This window comes from Danio rerio, chromosome 7 (assembly GCF_049306965.1).
Source record: "Danio rerio strain Tuebingen ecotype United States chromosome 7, GRCz12tu, whole genome shotgun sequence".
Classification (NCBI taxonomy): Eukaryota; Metazoa; Chordata; class Actinopteri; order Cypriniformes; family Danionidae; genus Danio; species Danio rerio.
The window spans coordinates 54,215,144-54,242,575 of NC_133182.1; the positions used below are offsets into that span (position 1 = coordinate 54,215,144).

At 37.1% G+C, this 27,432-nt stretch overlaps 1 protein-coding gene across 8 annotated transcripts in view; it reads right to left on the reverse strand.

Moving 5' to 3' along the window:
• Positions 1-27,432, reverse strand: part of tcf12 (transcription factor 12) — a 200,702-nt gene that overhangs the window by 100,998 nt on the left and 72,272 nt on the right. For all 8 annotated transcript variants that reach the window (XM_073906392.1, XM_005166511.5, XM_073906391.1 and 5 more), the window contains exon 5: positions 20,790-20,889. In XM_073906392.1, the coding sequence (XP_073762493.1) occupies positions 20,790-20,889 (100 nt within the window). The remainder of the gene's footprint in view (positions 1-20,789; positions 20,890-27,432) is intronic.

The following is a 27,432-nucleotide window of genomic DNA, read 5'->3' on the forward strand; positions in this document are numbered from 1 at the left end:
CCACCAGACTCCCACACCACTACAGCTGTCTGCTCGGAGCCTGTGTCAGCACACAGCGCTCGCAGCATCTTAAATACTCCTGTGTGCGAGTGGCTCAAGTCGAGGCTGCTCAAATGTCATGTTTAAGGATTCACAACCTTGACTAATTCACAAGAGCCACTCACAAAGGACACGTTGTTGCATTCAGAATCAGCTAGATGCAGGGCAAAGAAAGCGAAGGGACTTCCAACTTCCTGTAACCTGACATTGCATTTGAAATCATGGCAAGAGATGCTGAAGAGTTTTGTTGCTGTTTCACTGCAAACACTGTATGTCCTTCTCGCATGTTTATTTATAGGGTATATGGGTGTAAAGATACTCAAAACGAACTAGAAAAACAAGGTACACCCCTTACGGTCAAACCACGATACTCTCACAGGAAACCGAGGTAAACTAAAGCAAACCATGGCATTGGTGTATTATTACACCCCAAAAAGCAACACATCAAATTAATAGGTCAAAATTGACAACAAACATGATGAACTGGAAATTATTAATGAGAAATACGATTATCTATTTTTTGTGCCAAACATCAGTCAGTCATGTAACTCAACAGCAGTGAATAATGCACTTCTATGTAAAAAAAAAAAAAAAAAAAAAAAAAAACACATCTTTATATTACATTAGATCGGTATTAGACCAGTAATGATCATTCTATAATACTTTCTTTTCAATACATAGATTTAATATAAACATTATTTCTTTCCCAGGTATTCACACTCACAGACAAACTTTTAAACAGATTTCTGTGTGTTTTTTTTAATAACCCTGTGTGTATTTGGCACTTTAAGTGCAATAAGGTGTTACTGAATAAAATGTTAATATTCATGCATCACGTGTAGCATGATAGCTTGGTTTCTGTGCGTTAGTACATAGCTAACAAATACATTCACTATTTTTTTAACTGCAACACTGTTCAACATAAAAAAGGCAAAGTTCCTTTTGCATTACAATATGAATTCTAACAGTAGATTCCAGATTCCAATAGACACTTTTAATTGCTCTTCTTATTTTTTTACAACACCCTGACAGCTTTTAATAGTAAAAGAGCATTTGCACAGTCACAGGTTAGTTAAAGCTAACACATAGTCAGGTTTTTTCCCACCATTTCAAAAACTGAAACTTTCAATTCTGCTGTTTCTGTTTTTGGCACATTTAAAAGTGCCTGCTTTCTGCACCGGACAGTATTATTATTTCTCAACACTGAAAACTTGGCAGTTTCCAAAAATGTGCAAATATGAATGCCTTCACATTTTCTACAGTACAATGATAACATCCTATGTTGAGGTGGCATCTCAAAATATCTCTGAGCCTTTGTTGTCAGTGAGCCTTTTTAAAAGACTTTATTATTTTTATTCAGCAGGATCACAAAACTGATAGAAAGGTAAAAAAAAAATGTACTGATTTTGTGAGATTATGTAAAACATGTATATATTTAAAAATCTATTTAATCTATTTTATTAGCAAATGGCTGCAATATAACAAACAATTAAGGGGGTCTGACTCTGAATACAGTGGGTACAGAAAGTATTCAGACCACCTTAAATTTTCCACTCTTTGTTATATTGCAGCCATTTGCTTAAATCATTAAAGTAAAAAAAAATTCCTTAATATACACACAGCAGCTCATATTGACAGAAAAACACAGAATTTTTGACATTTTTACAGATTTATTAAAACTGAAATATCACATGGCCCTAAAGGGCATCGTACACTGGATGCGCCGACCAGTGCCACAATATGGCACACACATGACAGTTTTTTACATGATATTTAAAATGAAAGTATTCAGAAGGCGGTCTGTGGCACGTATTGCAACTAGTCGTGCTGTACTTGCAGCTGAAAAACACCCCTACTGCATAATGCTGCCACCACCACAATGCCTGACTTTTGGGACTTTAGGGGATGTGCAGTGCCTGGTTTTCTCCACACATACCACTTAGACTTAAGGCCAAAAGGTCTCATCAGATTAGACAATCTTATTTCTCACCATCTTGGAATCCTTTAGGAGTTTTTTAGCACACTCTATACAGGCTTTTATTTGTCGGGCCACTCTACCATAAATCCCTGACTGGTGGAGGGCTGGAGCGATGGTTGACTTTCCACAACTTTCTCCAATCTCCAGACTCTCTGGAGCTCAGCCACAGTGATCTTTGGGTTCTTCGTTACCTCTGTCATCTTATGCCCCGATAGCTCAGTTTGGCCGGAGGGCCAGCTCCAGGAGAGGTTCTGGTCGTTCCATACAGATTTTTTTTTTGTAACTTAGGCCAGATCTGTGCCTTGCCTCAATTCTGCCTTTGAGCTCTTCAGGCAGTTCCTTTGACCTCATGATTCTCATTTGCTCTGACATGCATTGTGAGCTGTGAGGTCTCATATAAGCAGGTGTGTGGCTTTCCTAATCAAGTCCAGCCTGTCTAATCAAACACAGCTGGACTCAAATGAAGGTGTAGAACCATCTCAAGGATGATCAGAAGTAATGGACACCATCTATTAAATATATAATTGTCACAGCAAAGGGTCTGAATACTTAGGGCCATGTCACATTTTAGTTATTCTTTTTTAATATGGCAACAATTGTGATTTTCTGTCAATATGGGCTGCTGTGTGTACATTCATGAGAAAACAAATCAACATAAATGGTTTTAGCAAATGGCTGCAATATATCAGTAAAAAATTTAAAGGAGTCTGAATACTTTCCATACCCACTATATATATATGAATCATTTTAAAAGTATGACGAATAAGTATGAATAGTTTCAGGCTTGACTATAGATTTATATACAGTGGTGTGAACAAATCTTTCCCTCTTCGCAGATTTCTTTTTTTTTTTTTGCATGTTTATCACAGTAAATATTTCAGATCATCAAATTTAAATATCATTCACAGATAACACAAGTAAACACATCATTGAGTTTGTAAATGAAGGTTTTTCTTATATAAAAAAACTAAATCTAAAATACATAGCCCTGCGTGAAATAAGTGTTGGCCTTGTGATTAATATTTTGAATAGTAATAATATTTCACAATACTACCATGTTTACTTTCATTGATTTTACTGTATTTTCTGACCCAAACTTTGGAGCGCTATTGCAAATGAAATGACACAGAGAGTCATGATGACATAATTGGAGGGTTGGAGGAAGACAGACTTGCTTGAAAGAGTGCATTAGAGAGAAAATGAGTGACAGGCAGGAGGAGGATAAAAATGGAGGTATAGAGGGAGGAGGTGGAGAGAGAGAGAGTTCTCCACTGCACCTGCGGCCCTGCTGTTCTGTGTAGCTGCTCTACGGGATCATGCACCTGAGCAGCACCTGGTCACAATCAGAGTGGCAGCCAGAGGAGCGGCCCTCAGAGGCCCCACACACACACACACACACAAACACACACACACATACATGCATACACGCACACCTGCCTCCACCGCTACACACCACGCAGCCAGAACACAGCGTACAGCTCCCTGCCTTAAGGAATAATTAAAAAGCAAATAAATAAATAAAACACAAGCAGTATACGTGATACGTACAGATAAGCCGAGCACTGGGACACAAATCTTTTTTTCTTTCCCTTGGCTGAACAAAAGAATTGCGAGATGCATCTTGGCATCTCTGTGCTGCTCCTCTTGTGTACACAGAAAAACACACACACACACCCGGGGTACAAAACGCTCTGCACACTTTGCATTGTCACTAAATGACTGCATAATTTCATTTCCTGGAAAGCCATTAGGTTTCATCAAAGGAGATGAGAAACAGATGAGAACAATTCTCTTATGCATGGAGAATTCATTTAACGGCGCGGCATGCGCAGGAGCTCCACACTAACACCAAACGCACTGCAGGCAAAAAGTTGGGATGCAAATTTCAGAAATTAGTGTGCCGTTCCGCAATTATTTTGCACATGGCGTAAGAGCGCTGAGAGAGATTAAATGACTGCAAACCACCTGTGTGGCACTCAAAAATAATGCGCTACTCCAAGCATGCAGACAAAACTGCAGTGTATAGAGCTGTCCATGAATATACCGTTGGTCCAAATTATTAGCTCAAATGTGAATTTGAATTCTTGTTTTATAGAGCTTTCTTTAATGGAGAGAAAATTTTTAACACAATTTTAAGCATAAAAGTTTTGATAACCAGTTTATTTTGTCTTTGTCATGACTGCATATTATTTTTCTACTTATTTTGCAAGATACTAGTATACAGCGTAAGTGTAATTTAAAGGCCTAACAAAGTTATTATGTAATGACAAGTTAGGGTAATTGGGCATGTTCATGGATAACATTGATTTGTTCTGCACACAATACAAAAATCTCTTAAGGGGGCTAATAATTTTGACCTTCAATCTATTATTTTATGAAAAACTGCCTTTATTTCAACCAAATTGAAATAATTAGGACTTTCTCCAGAAAAAAAACAACCATATCGTATTATAGCAAATACTGTAAAAATGTCCTCAATCTGTTAAATATTATTTGGAAAATATTTTTAAAAGAATAAAAATCCACAGAGTTCTTAATCATTTTCAATTTAAGACTTTAACTGTAAATATAATGGATATGGGTCTGCATTTTAACATTTGAACAACATTTCACTGCAGTTTTCACAAACTTTTGCATTAAATAAATGAGATTATGTTGAAACTAATTCCACAAAGATTCAAACAAGAACACAGAGATTCTGATCACAATTGATGAACTGATAATATAACAATTTTGACCAAAACCAAACCAAACTTTTATAACAAAAAAAAAAAAAAAACAACTAAAAACTAAAATCAATGACTGTATCTAAAATTTAATTTGCACCCTAAAAATATTGGGTTTTCATAACCCAACATAGTGTCAAACATCGACAAACCAAATATTTAGAATCAGAAAGACCTTTATTGCCAGATATGTTCACACGTACAAGGAATTTGTTTTCATGACAGATCTTCTACAGTGCAACAGAATGACAAAAAAACAGATAATAAACATATTTAAAAAAAGAAGTAGTTATTGCAAATATACAAATTGACAAGTGTATGTACAGGTATATTACTATATACAACGTTACATACAATGTGCTGCTGTTATGTGCAAATGGCATGTAAAAAATGTGTTAAATGAATAAGCATATATGTGTGTAAAAAGCAGTGATGTTTGTTCACAATTTCTATCATCAAGTGTTTATTAGATAGATTGCCTGAAGGAAAAAACTGTTTCTGTGTCAGTTGTTCTGGTAGTTTTGGTCGGTTATGTTAATTCTTTCAATTAAATTGAAAAAAGTACCTCTTAACCCAACGATCACTTTTGTCCATATTTAACTCATATTTTTTTCAACGAGCCTGCATTTTTTAGAGTTAGGAGCCAGCATTTATTAATCTTCAACAAAAATAATAGGATATGGGTTCACAAATTTGCTTAAGTTTACATAAGAGTGTTATTAAATGATTATCAAAGCAGAACAATTAGAGGCTAATTTCCGAAAACCATTGTTAGCTAACTAAGGTCGCAAGATACATCGTTGTTGATTTGGCGTTTACCAAATCCATAGTTCCAACAAACATTTGCAAACTGCATTGCAAACTTGTAAAAAACATCTCTCTCTCTCTCTCTCTCTCTCTCTCTTAGGTATAATTTGCTCTCAAAGTATTTTTACATTTCAGTTTTAGCTATCTTTTTACTGACAATTGCGCTCCCTTCGCAGTTTAATTTGAAAACATTTATGATATTTTGAGCACAGTCGTGGCTCCTGCCGAAAGCTACAGGTGACCTATTATTTAACAGCGGAAGTTAGAAAGTTAGTCTCCAAAGCTTGTGAAAACATAAATATAAATAAAACATACATTGATAGCTTAAATTTATAGTAGGTTACTTATTAGGAAATGTATCTCCACTCTATATGACATGGGCCTGTTGGTTAAAACATTTCTGCAGTGGGTTGAACGTGTCAAATGTAAAAATAAATAAACAATATTATTACTATTATTATACTATTATTAACTATTATTATCATTATTATTATTATTATTAAGTATGATTTTTTTCATTTCTAAAGATAAATACCTACTGTAATTACAACCATTAATGATTTACATGATTTATATATGAGATTAGAATATGTTAGCTAAGTGATTTTATATGGAATATTCTCAATAATACTTGTAAAGGAAACATATATAGGTCCTATGTGTCGTTTACATATATTTCAATTAATATGGAAAACGAGAGCAAGTTTTTACCAAAACTAATTTTGGATTTTTGTTTAAAAGCGTGTGCGTGTAATACAATAATTTGCACAAAAATGTGAGTTTTCTTTCTCTATATAGAACCTGTTATTCCATCCAGTTTAGAGCATCAATATGGACGATTTACATTATAACTAACGTGGTTCGAACAATGGAATTGAGACAAAGCAGCTACGGTTTTAGCGAACACTCGCCACTACTTCGTTCAGCCGCAAGTTATGTCGTTGTTTAGGAAACACACTCCAGGGGCCTCATTTACGAAGACTTGCATAGAAATCATACTAAAACATTGCGTACGCACAAAGCTGTAAATGTGCGTACGCAGAAAAAAATTCAGATGTATGAAACACTGCGTAGGCTGAATCGCATGCATATTCTTTAGTACATCCGAATGAACGTGAAACTGAGCGCAACATGCACGAGCACAAAACCCCTCCCTGCCTCCTTCCCTGTATAATATGCTAATGACTCTACTTTGGCAAAACCCAACGAAAAAGCAAAGGCAAAAGCAAGCAAAAAGAGAAACTTTGAACAGAAAGTGAATTGAAGGTGCTGCTTTCGGAGGTAGACCGGAGGAAAACGGTGTTATTTCCAAGTTTGTTCTCCGGAATTAATAACAAAATAAAAAAATAGAGTGGGGAGAGTTTAGCTGATGCGGTTAACACAGTTGGGTCTGAACATCGCACTGTGGAGTTAAAAGAGAAATAGTGTGATTTGTAAAATTTTGTAGCACCCTTAAAAGTCTCAGTGGCGCAGCTCGTAAAATGCATGTTATCATGTTTTGACACGTTCGAGCATGAACTCGGTTCGAATCCACCGTCTGATGAACTAATTCTTCTTTTTTCCCCCGCTACATATCAGATTTTGCCCACTATTTATCACGAGAAAGACAAGTCGGAATCATTAATAAGTCTGTGCATCATATTTTATTTGCACATTTATTGAATGGAAATGTTTCTGATTCACGCATGAAAATTCATCTTCAGGTGGTGCCTTTATAGCAATGTGCGTGCATTATATCGCTCCCATTACAATGGGAAAACAGGCGACCGCTGCAAATTGCGCTTTAATGTTTGGCTGGTCAACTGTATGGTATGCAAACCTTATATACCTGCTAGATGAACCAGAGTGCAATTTAACACAACTGCCTCTAGGAGTCGCCAATGGAAATATAACAGACACGCACAAAAAATGTGCGTACGCCAGTCATGGAGCTGGCGTGGAGCTGCGCACATTCCCACGTTCAGTTCATCGTTAGTAAATCCAAACGTGAGTGATTCTGAGCGTGAAACCTGGCGTACGCAAAGTTTTTGTGTGTACGCAGCGTTAATACATGAGGCCCCAGGTCTGTAATCTCTAGTCTTCTACATCTAATATGACTGATGAACTATGACGATATGCAATGATCTCTTTATCCATCAACGATTGACTTATACAGTGCACAGCATAAATGAGTATTATATCCCATAAATTATAAAGAAATTCCATGAATATTTTTATCCATTTCTCAGTGAATATAGGTGATATATATAATATTGTTAAAAAAAAACTGAAAACAGAACATTTCTTTTAGGCAAAAACATACATGTAATATCCTTTACTTTCTGTCACCAAGAAAACATCAACACTTCAGCAATATCTACTGCTTTCGTCTTCTACTGTATCACTTTCGTGAGAAGAACCACTAGGGTTACAGGTGGCAGAGCAGCCACAATCATCCTCTCTAGGGGAGAGACTGGGGGAAAAAAAATAATAATAAAAAAAAAAAAAAAAAAAAAGAGTTGACCGAGGGAGCATTGGTGAACCTTCTGAATGTCCTAGGTGAGGAACAAGCTCCCGGTTTACATTAGGCCAACTAATAGATTTTATCTACGGGTGCAATTTCTAGATGCGTCTTCTGAGATCAGCTCTGACAAACACAGCTAAAAAAAGATTGTACAGAAGGCCAAGTCTCACTGAATCACTTCAGTAGTGAGCAGAGCTGAGACTGTGTGCGTATATGTGTGTATGTGTGTGTGTAAGCGTTGATGCTGCTAATAATAAGCAGATTATATTTAATAGAACAGAGAGGATGTGCGGCAGGCCACAGGAATGTGAGTGTATCCACAGGCCAGTCAGCATTGTTAAAAATATAGACAGACACATGGACTGAAATGCTGGTGAGTGACAAGCACACAGTCACGTGCTCAACACACACACATAAGCACACACATACACATTCGCTTATGCTAATTAAATAAAACGAACTAATCTAAACCAGCTGAAATCTTTCATGAGTGCCTTGCGAATGGAACGGCAAAAAGAGAATTTCTCTGATACGAGGAAGTCCGGAAATGTCCTTGTAATATTTTGTGTGTTCTCTTTGATGCTCAGCCATCAGTGTGACTGAAAGCAGAAATCCAGAATTCCACAGTGAGAGTGTAACTTCAGTGTCCTGATCTTGCTCTCTCTCTCTCTCTCTCTCTTCCCAAACTTTCATCTCCGAGTGTGTGAAGTCAAACATCCAATCAATGTCATCTTGAAATAAAACCAGGAGACGTTATGGGAGAAAAAAAAAATCAAAGCAAAAAGAAGACAAATGCGATAGATGAATGTAATTACAGGAGGAGGGCGCTTGACTGGTTGAGGTAAAGGGAGGTCATTATGAAAAGTAGCTTAGCACTAAAGGTCACTGACAAGTTTTTCCTACATTTTTATTCTTATTTATATCACTTTATTAGGTACACCTGTCTACCGACTTGTCAACGCAATTTTCTAACCAGCCTATCGCATGGCAGAAACTCAATGCATTTAGCCATGTAGACATGGTCAAGATGATCTGCTGCAGTTCAAACCGAGCATCAGAATGGCAAAGAAGGAGGATTTAAGTGACTTTGAACATGGCATGGTTGTTGGTGCCAGACGGTGGTGGAGGTGTAATGGTGTGGGGGATATTTTCTTGGCACACTTTGGGCCCATTAGTTCCAACTGAGCATCATGTCAATGCCACAGCCTACCTGAATATTGTTCCATCCCTTTATGACCACAGTTTACCCATCTTCTATTGGCTACTTCAAGCAGGATAACATGCTATGTCATAAAGCGTGAATCATCTCAGACTGGTTTCTTGAACATGACAATGAGTTCACTGTACTAAAATGGTCTCCACAGCCACCAGACTCAATCCAATAGAGCACCTTTGGGTTGTGGTGGAATGGAAGATTTACATCATTAATGTGAAGCCAACAGATCTGCAGCAACTGCGTGATGCTATCATGTCAGTATGGACCAAAAACTCTGAGGAATATCTCAGTAACTTGTTTAATCTATGCCACGAAGGATTAAGGCAGTTCTGAAGTCAAAAGGGGGTCCAACCCAATACTAGTAAGGTGTATCTAATAAAGTGGCTTGTGAGCGTATATCCCAGCACTAGTCATCCATCAATCAGATAAATGCAAATGTGAATGTGAGCTTACTTTTGTTTATAAGGAGCAGGACAGGGTTAAAGTTGACCAATGCCTTGTTCTAACCTAGACTTATGATTATTTTTCATGGACAATGATAATACAGTTGTATAGACAAGAGGTTCTAAAATGTTTTGAGTATGTCCACTTTTGACTACTTTTAGAGTTATCAGATTGTGTACATAATGTAAATGTGGTCAGGTACATTCAGATAATTAAAAAAAAAATTATAATTCACCCAAAAAAATGTAAATGCTGTCATCATTTACTCACCCTTCACTGGTTCCAAAGCTGTTTGACTTTCTTTTTTTCTGTTGAACACAAAAGAAGATATTTTGAAGAAATCTGTAAATCTGTAACCACTGACTTCCATAGTATTTGTTTTTCCTATTATGGAAGTCAATGGTTACATGATTTCAGGTATTCAACAGAATAAAGAAACTCTAAGTTTTGAAACCACTTGAGGGTTAGAAAAATGTTCAACATTCAAACAATTAACAATTTTATCATTCAAACAATTAAGTTGTCCCAAAAACATCAAGAGTTGTGTTGTTAAAAAAGCAGTTTGAACAAGCATCAAAAATCTTGTTTATTTTTTGAGTGCAGATCCTGATCACAATTGTAGTTGTCATCCATGCCTTTTTTGTTTGCTTGCCTTCTTACTTGCTTGTAAGCTATGTAACATAGGGTTATGATGACATAAGTGATGTGAAAACAAAAGTAAGATTGAAGGCTCTAAGTGAAATACAAACACAATGAGTCACAAGAGAAGGATTTGAATGCATGTTAAAAAGTTCATTTACCCACCACTTAAACTTCCAAAGCTTTATAAGTTTTCTTGTTGAACATAAAAGAACATATTTTGAAGAATGTAAGAAATCAACTTCCATAGTAGGAAAAACAAATATCCTGAAAGTGAATGGTTACAGGATGCAATCATTGTTCAAAATATCTTCCTTTAGGTTCAACAAGAAAAAAGAAACTCGTAGAGGTTTGGAAACACTCATAAAGAAGTACAAATATGTTTATGAAAAGTGAGTGGTGAGGAAAGGATGTGCTCAGTTTTGGGTGAACTATCCCTTTAATGGAGAGTTGGAAATAATAATGTGTGACAGCTGACAACTTGTGATCAAATCACTGAAAGCTCAGGTTAACACTAAAAGTAAGCAGGGCCTAAATGATTAGATACATCCAGTACATGCCATTAGATAAAAGATTTGCTTCACAAGAACAACAGTTAGTGACATATTTATTAAAACGTATGTAGTACAGAAAATATCATTCAAATGTATTTACTGTACAAAATAGTTAGGGTTCAAAATAATTAAAAGTAGGGCTGAACAATATATTGTTGAAGCATCAATATAACATGGGCTGTTTCTCAATATGCATTCTTCAGCGTTCTTGCTTCCTCGTGTAACGTCATCATCAATTGCCAAAGTTCAGTTTCAAAACTTAAGACCGCAAGAACGGAGGAGACGTGAAAGTTCATGGATGTGTTCTTGGTATCGAGGACGCACAGATGCACCGAAAACACGCTTGAGAAGTCTTCAAAGTCAATGCGGCTGAATAAAAGAGGTGGGAAATGCAGCATTTTATATAGATTTGGTATTAAAGTTCAGATGCATTACATATTTATCTCAGGAGTTTCCTTAAATGAAACAGTAAAAGTAAACAATCTTGAAAATTTAAATAAAAGCATTAACACATTAAGGGTGTTTATTTGCTGAAATTAATTTTGAAATTAGTTTTATTTGTATTGTGCAAAGTAAATTTGTAAAGTCTTTAGGCATAGTATGTATATTGAAAAGGGAAGAAACAATAAATCGTTGTATGAATGCTGTAAAGTTTAAAAAAATTTCTATTAAAAACGCGTGAAGATCATGTGACCATCAGGAATCAGGAAAGAATTCAGCTTCTCATTTCTTACAGGACACATTCTCTGTTCTCGCGGTCTCCCGAGTTTGTTCTTCTGAGGTAACTTGGCAAGACCAACCTCCACAAGAGCGAGTCAGTTCTCTGCGTTTTTGGAATTAAGAAACAGCCAAGGTGTGTATCCGTAATAGTCACATTGCAAAATTAGATTGTCTATTAGAAATAAAAAGTTGAAGCTATTATTATTTTAAAAATGATTTCCACAACGATGACCATGTTATTTTACATTTCATTGTACTTGATTACCAGAAAACCATAGTGGCATTTATTTTTGGTCTTTCGTATTTATATGTGCTTGTAATTTATTATATTTTATGCCGATGCACTGCATAGAAAAAGGTTTAATTATCTCTTTTGATCTAAATAAATGAAATCTTCCAAAATAGAGCTATTCAAACCATCTGATATTACACTCATATTGCAACATATATCAAAACATATTGCATTCATTTATTTTCTTTTCAGCGTAGTCTCTTTATTAATCTGTGGTCGCCACAGCGGAACCAACCGCCAACTTATCCAGCATATGTTTTATGCAGCGGATGCAATTTCAGCCGCAACCCATCACTGGGAAACCCATACACACATACATACACTATGGACAATTTAGCCTACCCAATTGACCTGTACTGCATGTCTTTGGACTGTGGAGGAAACCGGAGCACCCAGAGGAAGCCCACGCAAACGCAGGGTGAACATGCAAACTCCACATAGAAACACCAACTGACCCAGTCGAGACTCGAACCAGCGCCCTTCTTGCTGTGAGGCGACAGCACTATCTACTGCGCCGCCACTACATATTTTTGTAGGAATTTTTTTCTCCAAATATCCTGCAGCCCGTTTCGTGTCAAATTTAAAGACTCAGTGGGTTTCAGTCTATGTCTGCTAGCTTAAATGTCATTTATATGCCAGTGAATTCCTAAATCTCCAATTAGACAATGGTTTTGGCTGCAGTGAAAATTGTAATTTTTTTCTAAAAGTAAAAGACCTTCATTGCTAAAAAGTAAAATGCACATGAACTCAAAATGATGAAGAGCTTTGTAATAACTCAAAATAGTCACGAGTTTGAGTTTTTGGAAATCAAGAACTGATCAAATGTGAATTTGTAATGTATCTAATGTGAATCTAAATGTATCTTTCTGAATCATGTGCTTTCTAATTCTGCAGACTTCCATGGAGTTGGTTTGATGACCATTTAGCGCAATGCATTTGGGGGGAAAAGCTTCACTGGAAATGAGCATGACCTTACAGACCAGAGGAGGTGAGCATTTTGCCAGGAAACACAGCTTCCTGAGTCCATCCATGTGCATTATTCCCATCAAACACAAATCACAAGCTTCCCCTGAGCTTAAGAGCAACAAAGCTTCACCTTAAATTTCAGAAAGTTTACATAAAAACACATGTACAACTGATTGCGGCATTTCTCCCCGTGAGCTTTCAATTTAAAACTCATGTAGCGTGTTTTGTTGTAGAGCGTTTCATCAAGTCAAAGCCAGGCCAGCTCTGTCTGTGCCAACTGTTACCCACAGAGTTTGGAATGTCAACAAAGTACTAAACTAATTTGTCTTTTGTGATGGTAATCTGTTTGACCAGTAAATACTGGCTGCGCTGAAGAAGCAGGATTCTCTATGTGCATGCAGATTTCTGCTTAATCTAAAGCTGCATTAAGCCTTATTAAATATTGCTTCAAACTTCAACACAGAGTCATCATTATGCAACACGCTCCAGCTTCACATTACAAGTGGACACACGCACAGGCTTTGCTTTACAGTTGGCTGATCGATGCTATTGCAAATTTATTATAGGGTTTAATTGTGGTACAAATTATGCTTAGGCTTCTGAATATGGAACGCAAATAATTTATGCTTTGCAGAACTGAATTTATATTAGTGTTGTCACGATTAATGGTTTCAAGGTAAACAACTGTCATTTTTTTACGATTAGTATTATCATTTCAAATTTTCATTATGATTCATAATATTTTTTATTTATTGATTCATTTTCTTTTCGGCTTAGTCCCTTTATTAATCTGGGGTCGCCACAGCGGAATGAACTGCCGACCTATTCAGCACGTTTTACATAGCTGAGGCCCTTTCAGCTGCAACCCATCACTGCGAATCATCTATACACACATTCACTCATACACTATGGCCAATTTAGCATACCCAATTCACCTATAACGCATATCTTTGGAATGTGGCGGAAACCGGAGCACCAAAAGGAAACCCACACTAACAAGAGGAGAACATGCAAACTCCACACAGAAATGCCAACTGACCCACCCAAGGTTCGACTAGTGACCTTCTTGCTTTAAGGTGATTGTGCTACCGACTGCGCCACCATGACACCCCATAATATTTTTATTGCTATTTTTTTTTTCATAATAAAACTGAGATTGATTATTAATTCATGATAAACCCTGTAACATTACGACTAACTGTTAAATGCTAATTGTGAAAGGCTGCAATGCAAATGCTATTTATACAGAGAGTCATACTGTATATAGAGACTTATTTAGTTATATATGGGCTTATTTAATTAAAGTAGTTATAGGCTACTATAGCCTATAGTAATTTTGTATAAATAAGTGAATAAAAGGTGACGCGGTGGCACAGTAGGTAGTGCTGTCACCTCACAGCAAGAAGGTCGCTGGTTCGAGTCTCGGCTGGGTCAGCTGGCATTTCTGTGTGGAGTTTACACGTTCGCTTGGGTTTCCTCTGGGTGCTTCAGTTTCCCCCACAGTCCAAAGGCATGTGGTACAGGTGAATTGGGTAGACTAAATTGTCTGTACTGTATAAGTGTTGCAGCTGGAAGTGTATCCGCTGTGTAGAACATATGCTGGATAAGTTGGCAGTTCAATGAATGAATGAATGAATGAATGAATGAAAGTTTATAAAAAAATATAACCATTATATATGACAGAGGTTTGTAAGGCCTAAAGTGGAGCATTTATTAAATCCGTACTTTCCATGGAGTGGAACAAACACTGCACAGTTGTGTAGTGGATGGGGACGTACAAAAAAAAAAGCAATTTATATATTTTTGTTGGAAAATAAAATTTTTGGAACAAATTTTTTTTGGTACAAAGTCTTAATTTTAATGTACTTTTGTTGGTCAGTTCTCTACAAAATAAACCAGTACGAATAACATTTCAGATGAAGTGCCTCAAACACAAACTGGTTGGTTAAACACAATTTTCTCAATCTCAAATATTATTTGTTCTTCTTGTTTATTGTGTAAAGAGTTAAAGTAGTGTTTAGATAGTTAATGTTATATTCACTTCATTTAAAGTGTCCTGCTTACTATTGAGAATACAAAGCTGAAGGTTGACTTAACTTGCAAATTAAATTGTGATTATATATTTTCATCACAACTCTTATCGGCTTTTATGAAGCAGCTTTATGCAAATTTGTGAAAAACAACCTAAACATGGATCCCTGTGAATCTGTTTTTCAGGTTCAACAAACAATACCTATTAACAAAATGTACATGAAATTATATCATTAAATCAAGTAAATCCAAAAAGCATTCATGTTTAGGTTATCACAACAATATGTGTAGGCATAGGCCGGTATAAGATTCTGACGATATGATAACCTTGGATAAAAATATCATGGTTTGACAGTATTATGATTACTGCTCTAAAATATGCTCTTTCTAAATATCTTTGTAAAAAAACAAAAACGTTTTTCTCCCTTTGAACACACTATATTTTATTTTGAGAAACATTTATAATATTTTAGAGCAGTAAACATGTCAGGCTAAATAATCAAAATCAATCATTGACCTCTGCTGTATTTATTAGTTTCAAAAACACTGATTTCTTTACAATTTAAAACAGCATCTTTGAATATCTTTTCTGCTGGAGATACTGTTGTCCTAAAAAACATTAAAAAATAAATAAATAAAAATCTTACATATACTATATGTAAGCCATACCATATGTATAGCAGATAATTTGATTGCTTTTAAAACCTTGACTTTTCCAAACTGTGGTATACTTTGAAAAGTGTCCCATGCCCAAATATGTGTGTGTAACATATATTTTTGTACATTTTCAGGTAATTTATTCAAAAGCAAGTTAATATTGATAATCATAATAATTATGGTCACTATAATAATGATATGACATTTTCCTAACGTCACAATAATAGCGTCACAACAGACAAAATGTGCGATTATGCTTTACTGTCATCCGCTGCTACATCAGAGGATTGTGTACAACGCAGAAAGGTTTTAGCCACAGTGTGAGTGCCACGTGCAGATCGAGAAGCATGCTGGATAAGAGGATTGGACCAGGGCTCCGGCACGTGCAGCGCTTACTGACTGACCTCTGACCTTGACACTGAGACTCCCATCAGTTTCTTCAAGCACACACACAGTCAGACACTTACACACACACACACACACACACACACACACACACACACACACACACACACACACACACACACACACACACACACACACACACACACACACACACACACACACACACACACACACACACACACACACACACACACACACACACACACACACACACACACACACACACACACACACACACACACACACACACACACACACACACACACACACACACACACACACACACACACACACACACACACACACACACACACACACACACACACACACACACACACACACACACACACACACACACACACACACACACACACACACACACACACACACACACACACACACACACACACACACACACACACACACACACACACACACCCATCCCTAGAGTCCAAATGCACCATATAGGAGGATGATGCAACAAAGCGAAAGAACTATCCATTCAAACACAAAGCTCACAGGAAATGCACAGAAAAGGCGGACACGCATCCAACTCTGCTTCCAACATCTAATACATAGTTCTACACGAGCTTAAATCCATTACAAACGCAGCAGAACAGAGTGTGACCTTTAAAATGGATCTCCATTATTCAGAACAAGCAGCGGTTACTCTAATTAAAATGTTATGTCAAATAAACAGTCATTACCAGCCATCTGCCTAGCTCTATAAACTGAAACAAGTTCATTATCATACACAATAGACGACCCCAGGTAACCCCAAGCTGCTCTCAACATGTCATACTTCACTTAGAGAGCGCGTGGAACCAGGTCAACGCATGCAGCCCCCACAGGCATATTTAAGTCTACTAAATGAAGCATTCAAATTAAACCGCTTAATGGGATAATGGTTTATAAAAGCAAATCGGACGCCTTTCTTAGTAATGGCACAAACAAGGTTACACGATTATATCGTTGAAATGAAGCTATGTTTTGTTTCATGTGTCAAGTAGGTTTTATCAGGCGAGAGCAGTCTGAAAAGGTAAACAAACAAGCGGCAGCCTACGACCGCTACTTCCTTCAAGAAACTGCAGACCGCGAGGATTTGTCTTGAGATAATCCACTTAGATTACCACGGCTCTGTTTTTAAACGCACATGCAGGAAACCAAAATATGGGTCACATAAACCCACGAGTAACTCATAGGGCCAGGGTTCCCTCAGAAATGCCATTTGTGTGATGGTAATGCTTAATTGTATTACATTCACATTCCGGCTCTGCCTTTTTCATTGGTGAGTAATAACCTTTCAGAGATGATTTAATGAGGTTGCTCCGGAATGGGTAATTCCATGTAAATCCCAGATATTACTGCTGAAATTCAATTTGATAAGACTCGGTCTTCTCGTCCAATCCCAGCAAGATAGCGCAGGCAATTTAGCCGTGCAATCAGATTGCCTAATTCCCTGACACATCATTGTTCCAGATCATTTCCATATTTTGCTACTTATAGGCATAATTAGTGCTGCATCAACAGGACAGAGGAAAACCAAACATCCTCCCTACCTCCGCACGTACACGAGCACAGATCAATTGGCAGGGAGATAACATTTCGTTTCGGTGGGCTTCGTGCAGCAGCACCCATCCGTAAAACTTGCCACCTTACATGGCAACCGGTCTCCAGGGTGATGCTACAAAGAAGCGGGGTTCAGCAGCCCATAAAGCTGTCATGTGCGTGCACATCACAATAGCGGCAGACACCGAGACCTCAAATCTAACAACATCCATCAATCACGCTGAAGGGATAACTAGCCTATTGTGACCCCAATCGAGCCATTAAGCCCGATAAATATCTAAGAGCATCCCACTAAAGGTGCTTAAGTCGTTGAACATTCATAAAATAAATAAGGCATACCATCCTTGACTGTCATGAAAAAGTCTGACACCCTTGAGATTAGAAAGGAGAATGTGCTGTGAAATATTGGTGTAACTCGTTGCAGACGCAGCAGTAATACGTGCAGTAAAACATTCGCTTCACAATGATAAAATTATCCACAACATCAACATGTTCCAAAATTACACAACAGAAATGAGCGTGTGCAATTTCCAGAATCTGCACTGCACGTCATCTTGATGCTGAATAATGTGTATTATGCTTTGTGTCTGTGGAGTCAGCAAACAAAACAAGGGGCCAAACAAGCACAAACTCACAAACTGATACCGATGGAAAATTATCTGAAACATTTTTGGAAGCAAAAGAGGAAGTGGAGCAAGTTTAGTAGAGTTTCATACACCTCTATCGGAAGGACGAGAGAGATTTGAGAGAGCCGTGACTGAGAGGGTTTCTGTGTGTGTGTGTGTGTGTGTGTGTGTGTGTGTGTGTGTGTGTGTGTGTGTGTGTGTGTGTGTGTGTGTGTGTGTGTGTGTGTGTGTGTAAAATGATCTTTGGCCCATCTGTTTGTTTCACTACCACCAATAAAACCCCTACTTTTCTCTCTTTCGCTCTCTCCCTTCCTTTCTCACTTTCCTCTGTGAAAAATGCAGTGTGCCACTGGAACAAGCCGCTGGCTTTTCTGCTTGCTAGAAGACAGTCTTTTGTGATGGAAAACTGTACTGATGGTGTGACTTCCACCCTGGGGGAGGGTCAACTCCTGAAGACAGTCACACCACAGGAAGATTCAGAAATTGGGGACAGATGTGATAGAAGAAAAAAAGCCTTATTTATGTATGTATTTATAATATGCGATCATATAACATGCTAATTAATTTGATTCATGTAATATTACTGGTTACAGTCAATTCGTGAACAAATGACTAATTAACGAATGTATGAAAAATACTGTGACAAATGTGTGTGAATCATTCTATCACATTCTTCAGTGAATCAGTGGTTACTCACTGAACAGCATGACTTTCATGTCTATCTCATCTCAGGATTGTTATTTTCACATAATGATACTAACAATTTAAATATATATTTACCGAAGTTACATAGAACCATTTGGGAAATTATTACTTTTATATGTATTACTTTCCTAAATTGATATTAAATAAACTAATTAGAGTTTAAAATTAGAGTAAATAAATTGTGATAGGAGTAAAAACGTGTCAACATATGAAGAGATCAGATGCAAAAACCTCTAAATTCCGTTAGATATTTTTCTTTCAAAATTAGCATTTTACTTTTATAGCGAAGCATACTTTTCCATTGATTTTAAAGTGAAATAAATTAACATAAACATAAGGGGCTGAGAAAAATGCTCATTTTAGGAGGAAATTTCAGATGGGATTTAGATGTTTTGTATCTAAACTCTATATGTTGAAAAAATGAAGACACTTAAGTAATGATACTGAAACGTCAGCTTTACTATTATACAATGCATCCAGAAAGTATTGATAGCATGTAGCGATAGTTTTCCACATTTTTTTATGTTACAGCCTTATTCCAAAAGAAAGTAAATTCATTTATTTTCTCAAAATTCTACACAAAGTACCCCATAATGACAACATGAAAAAAATGCAAATTGCAAATGTATCAAAAAAAAAAAAAAAAACAGAAAAATCACATGTACAGAAGTATTCCCAGCTTTTGCCGTGAAGCTTTAAATTGAGCTCAGGTACATTCTGTTTCCAGCTTAATTGGAGTTCACCTGTGGTAAATACAGTTGACTGGACATGATTTAAAAAGGCATACACATGTCAATGTAAGGTCCCAATGTTGACAGTGCAAGTCAAAGCACAAACCAAGCATGAAGACAAAGGAATTGTCTGTAGACCTCTGAGACAGGATTGGGGAAGGTTACAGAAAAAAATTATTTTGCTCTGAAAGTTCCAATGAGCACAGTGGCCTCCATCATACGTAAGTGGAAGATGCTTGGAACCACCAGGACTCTTCCTAGAGCTGGCCAGCCATCTAAGCTGAGTGATAGGGGGGAAGGGCCTTAGTCAGGGAGGTGATCAATAACCTGATGGTCACTCTGTCTGAGCTCCAGAATATCAGTGGAGTGGCTTCACAACAACTCGGTGAATGTCCTTGAGTGGCCCTGGCAGAGCCCTGATCTAAATCCTATTGAATATCTGTGGAGAGATCTAAAAATTGCTGTACACTGTCGCTTCCCATCCAACCTCATAGAGCTTGAGAGGTACTGCAAAGAGGAATGGGCAAAAATTCCCAAAGACAGGTGTGCCAAGCTTGTGGCATCATATTCAAAAAGACTTGAGGCTGTAATTGCTGCCAAATGTGCATCAACAAAGTAATAAGCAAAGGCTGTGAATACTTATGCACATGTGATTTTTTTAGGTATTTTATTTTTAATAAATTTGCAACAATTTCAAAAAAACTCTTTTTTCACATTGTCATTATGAGATATTGTGTGTAGAATTTTGAGGAAATAAATTAATTGAATCCATTTTAGAACAAGGCTGTAACATAAACAAATGTGGAAAAAGTGATGCTCTATGAATAATTTACGGATGCACTGTATTTACTAGGAAAAAAGGATTAAAATTAATAAAATAATAATTTTTAATATCTCACAATATTACTGATCAATAGTTCTTGACGTCTTTCAACAAACAATCCTAAATTAATTTTTGAGTACACTATTTTAATATTGCTTTTACTGTCCACATGCATGCAGTATAAATAAATGCAGCGTATATACAGTGCACAAACACCCTCACCCATTTCTATCACTTCCTGGGGTGACTGCTTTCTAAGAGAAGAAGTGGCTGATCGGTCCACACTTTGCTAAATGGATTGATGACAGAAAGACGGGTGCGAAAGAGAGACGGGGTCAGAATCACCTTGGATACTCACCCATTATGCTGGAGCTCATGAAAGGTGTTGGGGACAATCCTTCATGGGACACTAATCGACTGTCACTCAAGTGATCAGCATAATGAGAGTCTGCAAACCCCTGGGGGAAAGAGATCACAGCATTAAACACATTATTAGCCGGACCTGCTAATTGAGTGCTATGACACTCTTCTAATTACTGGGGGAAAGAGGGGAGCACGACTGGTCAACTGTCCCCCGAAACGATCAATACTTCTCTACTCTCCTCATTAAAAAACACTTTCTTCAAAGTCTTTGATGAATTTCATTAAAAGGGCAAACAAAAGCCCCGAAGAGATGACAGCGCTTGTGCTGGGATTGTGTAATTGTAATAAAGTTAATGAGGCACAAACAACAACAGAAAATGAGCGATTTGCATTTATCAACAAAATTCACGTCACATTAACATGTTTTTTTTTCCGCCTCATTCCCTTTAATGTTAGCACACTGGGATCTGATATAACGATAGTAATACAGACATTACTTTCCTAAGATCTCTAAGCAATACTAACGATTGGTGTATAGCTTACATTGTGTTTTGCTTATTATTAAGATCAGTCACAATTAGCATCTTTAGAAGAAATGCAGCTTGAAGTTTCTAGCATGATTGTAAATGCGGTTGCTAGGCAACGTTTTGGTTTTGTTTGACAATCTCTTCATTCATGATCAGAATTTCCTGCAGTGTGCACTGTTAAAATAAACTGCTAGCACTGGTGAGGATTTGTGCATGTAAAATGGTGGTACGATGCATCCAAAATGACATAAAACTGATGATGAAGTGACGTGTTTGCTAGAGCTTGACACAGATCACGTCTTTATGCCGAAAGCCTGCTTGTACTTAAAAAGTAGAATAAATAAGTCGGGTTCTCTCTTCTCGGCAGCTGAGGTCTGCCCTTTCATGACCGTTATCAGCTTTGGGGGGCTTAGGTCTAAATATCGGTCACAGTGTGGGCCTTTAAAACTCGGAGTCCCCCCCAATAAAGGATACTCTGTGGCTGCGTTAATCCTGGAGCCGGTGAAAATCTGCCTGGCGCTACAGTTAAATGTTTCCCCCAAACCATATTAACTCTCTCCTGAGGGGCCCACAGCTGCCGGCTGTCCATTACTGTGGGCTTTTCCTTCTCTGCTTTCAAAAATATATGCATCCCGGACAATTAAAATATGCATTTTTCTTCTTTTTCTTACTCCTGTTTTCCAAACGGATTATGATTGAGTAATTTCAAAGGTGGTGGAGTGTTGTGTGGGGCAGAATCGATACGGAGAGGTTCCCTGTCGTGTCCCTGCCGTTTGGGTTAATAACGCTATGAACTGCCTGACTAATAGCTTCTCCCCTGAAGAGACACAGTGGGTGGGGGGATGGCAAGTGAAAACAAGCCCCCGAACTGCACCGTCCTCCCCAGCAATTTGGTAAGCATGATTTAGTAAGCTTTCTGACTAAAGGATAGCTCACAGATGCATGCAGAAATACAATTAAAGGGATAGTTCACCCAAAACTGATTCTGGAATCAGTTACATACACAACACAAAAGACTTTTATTCAGCTTAGGAACACAAATGAAGGTATTTTAAATGAAACCTGAAAGAGTTCTGTATCCAGTGAAAGTCAGTTTTTACAAAACATTTAAGACTCTAAGGGTCCTATCATACACCCAGCGCAATAAGGCGAAAGATGCATTTGGCGCTATTACAGTAGTTGCTATTTCCAAACCAGCGCAACCCTGATTATCACATTTTGCACCATGTTGTTTAAATTGCTAATCCTTTGCAGCACTCTGTGGATTCATGGGTATGCTAGTCTAAAAAGGAGGTGTGTTAGGGCGCATTGTTGGTGCGTTGCTATTTTGAGGAACTGAAATATACCGCGCCATTGACCAACTAAAAGCAAGTCCAGTGCAGAGCATGTTAGTTATTCCCCTATACAAGTCCAAAATGCTTAAGCCTCCTTTCCACTGCACACGACAAATGACAAGCAACAGACCGAAAGTCATTCATTTCCAATGGAGAGCAGTCCGGGAGCATCGTTGAGTTCATCTCCGTATGCGGAAAATTCAGATCCGAATTGAGCTGTGGATGCGTTGAAATATTTGAACTCCTGCAACTTGACCTTATGCGACCTGCCGACCGGATATGATGTACTCCAGTGTTGTCCAAGCAGATCCGTGCGCGCGAGATGAGAAATATTAAAGGTTTATTTTGTTATTTTTTTAAATTATAAAAAGTCTATATATATATATATATATATATATATATATATATATATATATATATATATATATATAAACTTTTCTGTTCATAAATGCAAGTAAGGAAGTAATAAAATATATATTTTTAATGTTGTCTCCACATTCCCTCCAATATTTTAGCGGTCTATGAGTGTCTAGTAATTATTCATCCGTCAAACTATGTAAACGCACAGAGAATAAAGGCTCTTGCTTTTGCCCTCCTTTATTTCGGACACCGTTCTCCCCTGTGGTGCACGACAACACTGAAAATACTGTGCGGCTGCCACAAGGGGGTGTATTCCGACAGTCATGTCCAAATGTCGTGTGCAGTGGAAAGACGGCTTTACACATTGCTTAAAACACACAGGACGTACAGCAATACACAAATAGCTTTACATACTGTATGAAAACAAAATTAAAGAAATACAATTATTATTTTTTACATAAATATAAAAACCACTGCCTCCATGCCTTCTTCACCTCAGGGGGCTTTTTTCAGTTTATTCATGACAATTTGCTTTTGTATGATGTTATTATTATTATTATGTTATTATTATTACATACGAATAGGGTGTGTGTGCAGATATAACCAATCTTTGCGCTTAACAATCAAAATTAAATATGCTAATAGCTAATGGATATCTTCAGTGTAGTGCGTACAACACCGTTTTCACGAAAGTAAAGAAGCAAAGCGTAAAAATAAAGGGAAAGTTAAGATTTTTTTTGTCCTTAAAATAGCAAAAGTGAATCCGAACACACCCTTACTGCATTTGCACCATGCAATTTAGACTTTACGCCGAGATCATTAAAGTTGAGCTCAAAAAGTTTATCCATACAAATTAAGCAGTTTTTCACAATATTAGATGTTGGATATTTTATTTTACAGTAAAGATGTAGTTTTTTATCGCAATACTGAAATCAAATTTTAATAAGAAAGTAAGAAATTGTACTGAAACTATGTTAAATGTTTGTCAATTAGCACAAATATTTTATACTTGTTTGCCTGTTGTCATGATTTTAATGTTTTAATCCATGCATGTTTTCTTTATATTTTTGACGTGATTTATACTGTCATAGCACACAGACCTAAATTGAAGTCTGCTTCGCTTTATATTGTAAACAGATCAAATTGGCTTTTACTTATATACACAGTTGAAGTCACAATTACTTGCCCAACTTTGAATTTTTTTTTCTTTTTTAAATATTTCCCAAAAACTTTCACAGTAAGTTTGATAATATTTTTTTCTTCTGGAGAAAGTCTTATTTGTTTCATTTCAGCTAGAATATAATCAGTTTTGAATTTTTTTTTAAATAACTTTAAGGTCAAAATTATTTACCCCTTTAAGCTATATTTTTTCCGATAGTCTACAGAACAAACCATCATAATACAATAACTTGCCTAATTACCCTAATTTGCCTAGTAAACCTAATTAACCTAGTTATGCCTTTAAATATCACTTTAAGCTAATCTTTAATCTAGTCAAATATTATGTACTGTCATCATGACAAAGATAAAATAAATCAGCTATTAAAAATGAGTTATTAAAACTATTACGTTTAGAAATGTGTTGAAAAAAATCTTCTCTCTGTTAGACAGAAATTGGGGGAAAAATAAACAGGAGGGCTAATAATTCTGACTTCAACTGTATATAAGCACATTATTAAATATAAGGTAGGTGCTAAGAACAATCCACAATAGGTGAAACGTGCTTATAGGTTCAAAAGTAATTGATGACAGCATTTTAAATGTTGAACTCCCCCTTTAACCTCTTTATCATTTCTATTGTCCTCCATGGCCTTTTAAGGCTGCCCAGTGACAGCTGCCGGGGTGTCAGAAAAGGACAGTGGATGTGAAGATGAATAGATCTGTGAGACCATTAGATCATCAATCACTGCTGCCTCATGATCTCTAACTGAACTGATTGTTGTGCATGTTCTAGCTGTCAACGGTGAATGGTTATACTGGTCTAAATACCGTCCACGCAGCTGCTTTAGCATGCAAACCAGCACTGCGTTTGCAGAAACATCTCTCAGATGCTCCTTGACGTCCCAGGTGAACGCCCTGGTCCCGTTTAAAGGCATTGGGGACGGGTGATAGTGGCATGATGGACGGGAGCGAGGCACTGTGGGACAGCGGGGTGCACGGCAGAGGTGGTGCATGCGGCTTGGGCTGTCAGATGGGAGGCCTGAAGCCACGGCTGCCCAGGATGTGATGCCTGGCTGTGGGCCAAGGTCAGCTAGCTGGTGCTCCAGTCTGTTCACAGTCCACTAATCACACGAGTACAGAGAGGAAGAACACAGCCAGCGAGTCGCTCGTCTGAAGGAAAAAAAATCCTGCTTAAAATGCTTCACAATTTGAGAACAAGTGCGGGAGAACAAGTGAAATGTTAGTCGATGGGATCCCGTGTTCTTTGCAGGTAACAGAAAAATACAGAAAAGCCATAGCCTCTTTTAGATATCTGATAGGAGATCTGAGTGCAACAAGGCTGTGAAAAAGTAATGTGATGGATGAAGACGCTGATTAAATCTTTAGCGGGTACCCCACAGCAAACCGGCTGCAGCTCTTTTGAAGCTCTTAAGGCTTATTTTAAGGGGAAACCACAAAAGGGTGTGCTTGATTCTTACGATAATATCAAACCTCAGACAATGGCCTCCTAACTTTGTTGCTGGCCATCAGCAATGGAAGCTGTTGCAATGCCATTAATAACAAGAAGTTTGCTTTAACAGTAGAGCTGTACGAATTTGAAATTTTGGGATTCCAGTTCAAAGTTCTGAAATCGATGTACTTGATTGCGAGAATGGATTACTCACTGCTGTTATGATTCTTTAGTCTTAAACCCTGCCAATAATAAAAAAGCTAAAGGAAAGCTCAATCAAGCACACAGACTTTATAGCAATACATGCTGCTCTAACATATTCTAAAATTCATGCACACAACTGTCAAATACAAACAGCAAACTGTATATTTGAGCGGTTTATAAGAGTGCAGTTTATTCAATTCAAGTGTACTTGTATAGAGCTTTATGCTCGTTATTATAGTACAGTCAAAATCAAAAATGTTAAAGAGTTGTGAATAGGGTGGGCAGCATATAAACATAGTTAACCTGCAGTTATACAGTACATTGTGTTCCTTCCAAAAAGGTGATGTCTGTAAGTATGATACTGTATGTTTTCAAATAAATTGTATTTTTGCTATTGCTTATGATTTTGGGTAGTAGAAGTCCTCTATTTGCACTCCTTCAGTCATTCAGATGTGTGTTGACTTTTGGTTACAGCAATGACCGTATTTTAGCACTATTCTTTACTAAATCCCTTTATTTAAAACAAGAATAAGAAAATTCCCTTCACGTTATGCATATGCTATCTTTTTATGTATTCATAGTGGAGCTTAAAACTTTGGAAATCTTTCCAAATAGCTACTTAAGTCATATAGTGATATATTCATATAGAAGAAAACTACATATCACAATGGTAGGTTTTTTTCATTATGGTGCAGGCCTAAACAAAGACCAGGTGTGGAAATTAAGTTAAAAGTTAGATAAACACCATTACAAACAATTTAAAGGTAATAGTCAGCAGTACACATTTGCGTAGTTTATTATTTAGATATTTTAGCATGATATACCATAACTAGCTATTTGAAATGAATGGTAAGTGGACCACGGATATAGTTATTTGAACCAATTTATTGAAGGGAGTGAATCTGATTAGCACAGCGGCACAGTGGCTCAGTGGTTAGTCACAAGAAGGTTGCTGGTTCAAGTCCAGGCTAGGCCAAGAGACATCTGTGTGGAGCTTGCATGTTCTCCCCGTGTTTGCATGGGTTTCCTCTGAGCCCTCCGGTTACACCCCCCAGTCCAAAGACATGTGCTATAAGTTAATTGGACTAACTAAATTGGGCATAGAGCATATGATTGTGTATGTGAATACAGTACTGGGTTGCAGCTTTAAAGCCTTCCACTGTGTAAAACATATACTGGAATAGTTTATTCTGCTGTGGCAACCACAGAAATAGAGACTAAGCTGAAGAAAAATGAATGAATGAATGAAACTGAAAAGAGTTGATTCCTTTTTCTGAACCAATTTCAAACTTTGGAATCGATAGTTGATTCTCAGTGCAATTATGGGAAAGTCTCTAAGCCCTGTTTAACACTTGTAAATGTCTTCATATTTTAAAATGGTAACAGAATAAAAAAATAAAAAATTATATATATTTAATAGTTATATAAATCAATAAGTCATGACATCATATGTTTTATATTAATTTAACTTACTAAAATAAATAAACCACATTTCAAGTCATACAAGCTGTTTTAAGTCTAATGTAAATAATATCCACGCTTAAAATCTGGGCAAAACGTTACATTCCCGCCTTCAAATGACATAACCATTTCATACACAGA